We start from the raw sequence: 8588 nt of genomic DNA, 5'->3' as shown, positions 1-8588 counted from the left end.
ACCTATTCCCAATTGGATTTGGGCTTACAAATTGCAGCACTCCTAGCTGTTACAAAACTGTAAATATCTTTTGCTAAAATAAAGGTCTTCAATTACAAGTTTCCTAATTTATCTCCTAAATTAGAAACTGCTGAATCTTCAATATTCTGATTTGATTCTTCAATATTCTGACTTGATTTTATAGACCTTTAAATCTGCGTCACATTGGATTACGTAATATTCATATAATATTCGGTATCTGTTTAGAATCAAATTGAATATTCATTCCAGTTCTGTAGGCGCGATGTCATGAGTTGATGTCATGACATTCCATACGACATCTTGCTTTTGTACCTGTTTTGTTCTTTTATATTTACAAGATTTATACATTGTATTATATTTTGCTGCTATTATGTTTTAGCCAAACATAGATGCCAATCAGCTAATAAAAACATCAACACACATCAGTACCAAGAAGAATCCCAAGATACTGACTAAGGATAATTCCGCAGATGAGGGTAGGAAAGGCAATAGGCATCTTTACAGCATATGGGCTAGCATGCTTCACCGTTTGATAAAAAATGTAAGCACCGTAATCAAACTTCTTTTTGGTGCCAACTGCATAAATGAATTTTCCCATGCTCACAGATACAACTGAAGAGTTGTTGGTTGGGACCCAGTTTGTAGCTCCAATTCTATGCAAGATAGCATATTTGACACTTAATTAGCTGGCTGGGAGCTTGTCTTTTACAGGCCAGGTCTTCATTTGGTTTGCAGCAATAACTGTGCACACCTGATTATCAGTTACTTTTAACTCACTTTGATCATATTCTGATCTATCCATATACATGTTAATGATAGTAGGAGAAAAATCGACACATCTTCCTCTCATGGTTACAATCTTCTTTAAGCCAGTATTAAAGATCAACTCCATTATCTTAGAGCACTCAACCGCATCCTTTCTCAATTCCCTTTCAAGAGCAATCCTTCTTTGGTACACATACTTCCATTGCTCAAGATTGTCTCTATAGTGAAAAGAAACATTGTTCATAGGGGCATCTAAGACTCTGACATGGAGTTTCTTCATTCCAAACTTTTTCATAATCAAGGTGTCCTCGATATCATCCTCAACATCATAATATGAGTCATCACTCATTACTGCATCCTTCTTCTTTCTATCAGGTATCTTCTCGTGGGGGATGTCCTGAACATTAACTTCAGCATCACCATCTGAGTTAGCGTTATCCCTGATCTTCCTCTTGTTGGAGCGAGGAACCTCTTTACTCCAAGCCTTCGGAGGACCGTACCTACTTCTGGGAGGAGTTGTGGTAACCACAAAATTTCCTTTTCTGGACCTGAGTTTCTTAGCAATGCCAGGCATCGCAGTAGTGATAAGGTCATTGTTAGATAGCTCATCAAGATTCACAGCAGCTTCAGTAGCAGGATTATGTGTTTTTCTTGGTTCAAAAGCACCATGAATAGCAAACGATTCCTTCCCTGTAGGGGACTTCTCTCCCCCTTGTTCAGTGTTGTTTCTAACTTCCCCTAGGGCTGAGGTAGAAAACTTGGCAAAGCTACCTTCTTAATTGTTTTGTCAAGCTAATTTATATTAGGGTCGATTTATTAATTGTTTTAATCAAATCAATTGATTATGATGATTAATAATCAATTATTCAATTTACTTTAATTTAAATAATTTATTCAAAACAGTTCAATTTACTAAAGGTTTTAATCGAATCAATCGGTTACGATAATTAGTAATTTTTTGTACTAATTTGTTAATTATGTTTATCAAATCAATTGAGCAACACGATTAATAAAATTTCAAAATATTAAAAAGGGTTGTATGCCATATAATAAACTTTTAACATCTTCACAAACTACGAATTACACAAAACTGCGACAATTACCAAACTGCGTACGGTAATTTAAAATACACTTCAACATTCAACCTTCAAAGGCATACAACCTCTAAAAAACACCAACATACCCCAAACTACGTCGACTCTGATCCTCCGTAAGGAGGTATGTAGGCACTTGGTAACAAGGCGAGTCCCCTTCCCCAAAATTTCAATAGGTTTAAGGTTTGCCCTATTTAACTTTCTGTCACCTTTCTTTATTAGCCATAAACCTTTACCTTAAGTAAAACCTTAGGAAAGGGTTAGGGGTGCCTAACACCTTCCCTTGACCTGATTATAATAACTTATCCAGATCTCAAAACTTCGTAGGGTTTCCTATTCGTCCTGGCAAAATAGGTGGCAACTCTAAAATCTAAATTTTTAGGGCAGGATGCTACACACCCATACACACACACACACACACACACACACACACACACACACACACACACACACACATATATATATATATATATATATATCACATTCCATGTCAAATATGTATTAATCACATATATCTCATTCTCATCACATTCCCTAATCCATATCAAATGATTCATCATTCCACATATATGCATATCAATCAAATTCTCATCCACACATAATCACAAATAACAACATTTCACACCGACACGTACGACTCAAGTGTGACTGTATGCGATATGCATGTGGATCCCTTTATTATCATTTTCGGTCATGCCGATTGCCACTCTCTACGGACTAGATAACCACCTCAAAGTCCCATACTCGTTAAGCTTTCAAACCCCATACTCGTTAGGTTTGGGACAAGTAACTAACCTTCGCGAGATTACCCAACATTGCCACTTTCAAAGACTCATGCTTGTGTACGTGTGCAACAAAACAAGACTCATGCATTTAAGACGATCTCTCTATCTCTTAAACTACACAATCACATCTTTATAACTTTGCACAACATTACACAACATGACTTCTCTTCCAAACAATGCATCACCTAACACACATCAATCAATCACATGTATTCAAGTCTACCATTATCATTTATTCAATCCACATCTCGATACATACACATTTAAATGATCATTATCAACAAGATACATTCAAATAGTACATATAAATATATTCATTCCAACATATCATGGATATTGTCATACCCCAAAATTTGCCCTCCTCTTTTCATCTTCAATGACTCAAGGTTCAAGGGTTTATTCAAGCAACATTCTCCTAATCGAGGGTCTCCTAAATTAGGGTTCGCATTTTATCAAAGGAGTTCGAATCTTTAAGGCCTCAAATGGATCTCAAGGTGTATCATATGTCTCAAGGTATCTCCATGTCAATTATCAAGCTTCAATCCCAAGGATTTCTCATTCAAATGCTCAGATGATCTATAGTCGACTAGTTTGACCTAAAAGTCAACTATAGTCAAAATACAGTCAAACCTCAAGACTTTTGGTCAACATCAAGTATTGGAGGTTATATCCATCATTTGATCAAAGGTTGATCATGATCCGTTAATAAAGACTCAGAAATGAACAAAGTCAAAAGGTTCAAATTAAGGGTTTTTTATAGGAAAAGTCAACTCAACTTTGACTAGTCATAACTTTCACATGGAGTATCAAAAATTTCCCAACCAAAGCCTATTTTGAAGGAAATTGAATTCTCTACAACTTTGTCTCTCACAAGCCAAGGCCAGAAATGCTTCATTTGGGAGATATGGTACAAAATATTATAGGTCCTTCTCAAAGGTCAACCAAAAGCAGTTTTTTGTCAAAGGCCATAATATCAAGATAAAATTTCCAAATGAAATATATGTTCCAAAGTGGCTTGTAGAGGACATCTTGAGGTTTCCAAAAAGTCCTAGAACTCCTCCATATCTTAAAAATTGAGGGAGATATGCCTTGTCAAAGTTGGGCGATTTTGAAGGAAAAAGGTGAAGTAAATAAGGCTCAAATGGATATTTTTACAAATGGGCCTAACTTATTATGATCCAAACTTTTTCCTCAAGTATTCAAGAAGCTCCAAGACCAATCCCATGATTTAGTTGATTTTATTATGATTTTTGTGGATTTTTATTCATTTAAAACATAATAAAAATCAAATAAATTAAAGGAAAAGCAAAGATATGATTCAAATCCATATTCCAACCATATCCAATGACATTTATACCTCATATACAGTGCAAATTCGTGAAAAGAGGATTTGGAGTGAGAAAGATTGGAATTGGCCTATTTTGGAAAGTTCCATAATCATGAATCAATCAAATTACAATCTCCAAAAATCATGAAGATTTGATTGAATTTTCTTAACCTAATCAATCCTCTATAAATATACAATGAAGCCAAGGCATTAGGGGAGGTTTTTTCTGGCCTCCAAGGACCAAAACCGGACTCACAAATTCAAGGAGAAAACAAGATTCGTTTTCTATCTTACATACGGATTCAGGGAGTTTGGAGATTAGAATCAGCTTCCTGGATATTCACCGAAGCCATAGGGATTTATCTTCAAGGGCTCATGCGTTCAGAATCATCGCTCATATACTCACGGTTTGGCACATTTAATTTGGGATCATTTTCGTTAATTTGAGCAAGATAATTGTAGTTTGATTGTATATTCATGTTCTGGACATTGTTTCGAAGCTCCCTGTGTAGTTTAATCGTTGTTTAAGTACCGGGACCGAAATCTACCATGGTTAGGGTTCTTGCTCTTCAAATTGGGGATTCTTAGGTAGAGTCAATTTTAGGTTGAATTAAGGGGTTTAACGGATTCGGGATGTTTCATACATTCAATCTGGGCTTTTATTTGCGATTTATGGTGTTTGCATGGTGAGTTTGAAACCAGCAGGTCAATGGCTACGAAAAAAAACCGTTGCTGTAGCCCTGTGTATCGCGAGGAAGAAGATGGTCCAAGCCAGCGCACGTCTTTTTCAATTCAGATATTGTCTCTCATTTATCATGATATTTTTCTCCTTATATGTCAATGTAAAACGCGTGGTTCAGTGGCAAGGCATACGTATGGGTAACCTAACGGACCTGGGTTCGATCCCAGTTGTCCACTATTTATTTTTATCATTCGTGTGTATTCCTTTGCCTACAGATCTGGTGCGTGCAACCAAGGTTCGTCCATCATGCGCCCTCATCATCACGACCATAAGATTTCAATTAAAGGTAATCTAACGCATCAAGATGGAGATGCGTACCATGGACATTCAACCCAGGCACATACTATCAAAACCAGGTTCTTGGTTTGTTTTATATTATTTACACTTAATATTCTTTGTTATGTATTTAATTTATTTGTAAATTGAATTATTATATTAATTTATTTTAAATAAGGTTAGAGATAAAATTAGGATTAGGGTTAGGATTATAATATGTCCCGATTATTCGATTATTTCGATTATTCGACTTAATTGATTTAATTAATTTTAATTGTTAAAAAATTATAAAAAACCTAGAAACCTTACCGAGGTATTAGGGTTTGTCCAATCCCACTGGCCATTTGGCAAAAACATTAATCCCTAATCAATTTTCTTTTCGAGCCGACTATACCTATTGGTCGCATTGGCGAGAAATAAATTTAATCTAATTAATTTATTTGTTAATAGTAATTCTAAGGCGTATACTCCCTAAGGAGATACGTAGGCACTTGGTAACAAGGCGAGTCCCCTTCCCCAAAACCTCAATTCGTTCAAATCTCGTTTTTGCCCTCTTCATTTCTTTAGCTATAAACCTTAATAATTTTAACCATAAAACCTTCACCTTAAACACAAAACCTTATGAAAGAGTTAAGGGTGCCTAACACCTTCCCTTGACCTGATTATTATAATCTTACCCGAATCTCATAATGCACACATAAGTAATCACATGTTATCCATATATTAACATCAAATTTAAGCTATTCCACATCAACTAGCATTTAGCAATCAATCACATAATTCACGGTTATCATATCAAATAATTCATCCATGAAAATTAATCATGCACAAATCATCCAGAACATACACATATAATTACATGTTATTCCCAATTAACATCATAATTAAATTAAACATTTGCCAACTAATCCTACTGTATCATATAGACAATTATTTAAGCTTCAATATGCTTCAAACGGCACCTAAAAAGGAGTTACTGATCAAAAGTTATGCTAATTCTAAGTTACAAACATTTTTCCAAGATGCACAGTGGAACTCGGTTCCTCCCCATGTGGGAACCGGGTTCTGACTTCCTAAAAAGCTCGTTTCTGGTTTTCACAATGGGAAACCAGGTTGGCACATCTGGGAACCGGTTCCCACGTAATAGTAGCAGAAAAATTGATAGTTTTGACAGCAAAACACATTTTCAATCATACCCAATCCAACCCAAACGGACATAAGCATTTAGAATCATCAAATCAACTCATTAAACACCCAATTCATGCAAAAATAACATCATTTAACACCAGATAACAATATAACAACAAGAGATTCACAAAATGAGCACAAGTAACATAAACCCTAACATTTCCAAAACTATGAAATTGAGAGATGAAGAGATTCACATACACAAACAAACATTTACCCAATCATAGATTCTACAAGAACTTGGATTCAAACCCTTACCTCTAGCTCTTAATCCACCCTCATGATGAAATCTACCAATCCTCTCCTCTTTGTTCTTCTCTTCTTTCTCTCCTCTTCTCTCTAGCCTCTTTCTTTCTATTATCCTCTTTTAGGTTTCCTCACCTAACCTCTACTATATTTATTTTATAATTTGGACTTAACCCACCCAACTCTCATTCTAGTTAACTAAGCCCATTAACTCTTATCTCCTAATTATCACTAATAGTCCAATAAATCAAATTAGCACAAAACACATATAAATAAATATTCAAATAATTATTATATCACATAGTAACTAAATAAATAAATAATTATTAAAAACACCAAATAATATAATTACTAATATAATTAATAAAAATACTAATAAAATCGGGCTGTTACAACTCTCCCCCACTTAAAAGATTTTTGTCCTCGAAAATTCAGTCGACACAGCCATCTCAACACCGAAACCACATCTTCTCCCTCCAGATTCTCACCAAAACAAAACGTTCCACGTCTTCAACTTTACAAGGCTGTAAAAGATACCACTCCAATACCCGAATGGAATACCATGCAACACATAGTTCTCTCAACGTAAAACCTAGCAAGTCTCTCCATCCTATAATCCATCCTCATTGGAATAGAATAAGTGCATCTCATCCACTTATCCATAATAACTCGAATCACTTCACAACTACTCGATGTTTTCAAAAAACTCGGAATAAAATCCATAGAGATACTATCTCACTTCCACTCTAATAGTATAATTGTTGCACCAACTAAACGGTTTCTGACAAGTCTAACTCAATTACACAATTCCGTTATATCCCTCTTCATACTTTACCATTAAACACTTTCCTCAAATCTTGATACATTTTAGTAGAATTATGATGTATACTCAAACCATTACGATGTCCTTAATTCAACATTCTCTTTTCCAACTTCGAAATATCAGAAATGCAAACTCGATCACGACCTTTCATGACTCTAATCTCGTCAATCCTAATGTGATTACCTTTACCTTGATTAATCAATGTCATCTCGTCAACCAATTGCAAATCCATTTTCTAACTCTCTCTAATCTCGTTAAGAACACCACACGTAGGCTTCAAATACTAAGCTTAACGCAAGAAGACGTCGCTTCACAACCAAGCTCAAATCTCGAAATTGTTCCAACAATTCCAACTCTTGAATCCTCAACATAGAAATATGCAATGATTTCCTACTCAATGCATCGGCTACAATGTTCGCTCTTCCAAGATGGTAATTCAAACCAAAATCCTAATCTCTCAAGAATCTAACCATCTTCTTTACTTCATTCTTAACTCTTGTAGTCACTATGCGCCTCAATTCTCGATCCAAACAATAATACCTCTTGTGTTCCAAAACAAACACAACGACAAACAACTCCAATGTATACATCGAATAATTCTTCTCATGAACGTAAAATTACCTTGAAGTATAACCTACCACTTGCCGATATCTGCATTAACTCACCTCATCTCGAATCTCATATCCAAGAAAATTCACTTCTTCCAACCAAAACTCACATTCAGAAGGCTTTGCACAAACTTATTCTATTTCAACATCCATTACACAATCCTTAATGTTCAGTATTTTCATCGTCACTCTTAGAATCAAAACATCCTCAAAACATTACCTCATAGGACATTCCTTCTTATTACCCGACAAAACAAGTGCAACTCTACGACCATACACTTAGACAAATGAACCTCTTCTCATTAACTCCTCAATTAGACTCTTCAACCTCTCCTTAGTTTCTTTACACAATACCAATTTAGTAAGAGAAGTTTATCTCGTTCAATACGATCTCTTTTTTTATCAACAATAGATTAAGGGTGATCAAGTCCTCAATTTTTCAATAAACAGTCGACAATCATAATGAAACATAAACCATCGTTACTAAACCATAATAGTGTTCCATCAAAACTCGCACTCGAAATTAGTTAAAACACTAAGATCCAAAATCCCTTTTAAGATTACCATTACTTGCTTCAACTCCAAACAATTCATACCAAAATTCTCATCAACTTGTTCTAACAAAAATAAACTAAATCAATTCTCAAAATCTCTACCAAAGATACTCAACAGACAATTCAAACACACACAAGAAGTAGAAACAAAACCCATTG

At 35.1% G+C, this 8588-nt stretch overlaps 1 protein-coding gene across 1 annotated transcript in view; it reads right to left on the bottom strand.

Moving 5' to 3' along the window:
* Positions 1-703: 703 nt before the first annotated feature.
* Positions 704-8588, bottom strand: part of LOC131631655 (uncharacterized) — a 29060-nt gene continuing 21175 nt past the window's right edge. Inside the window, exon 3 of the mRNA XM_058902426.1 lies at positions 704-1530. Coding sequence (XP_058758409.1) covers positions 704-1530 — 827 coding nt within the window. The remainder of the gene's footprint in view (positions 1531-8588) is intronic.

Source organism: Vicia villosa, unplaced genomic scaffold (assembly GCF_029867415.1).
Source record: "Vicia villosa cultivar HV-30 ecotype Madison, WI unplaced genomic scaffold, Vvil1.0 ctg.000854F_1_1, whole genome shotgun sequence".
NCBI lineage: Eukaryota > Viridiplantae > Streptophyta > Magnoliopsida > Fabales > Fabaceae > Vicia > Vicia villosa.
This window is presented reverse-complemented; position numbering and strand designations above follow the sequence as displayed.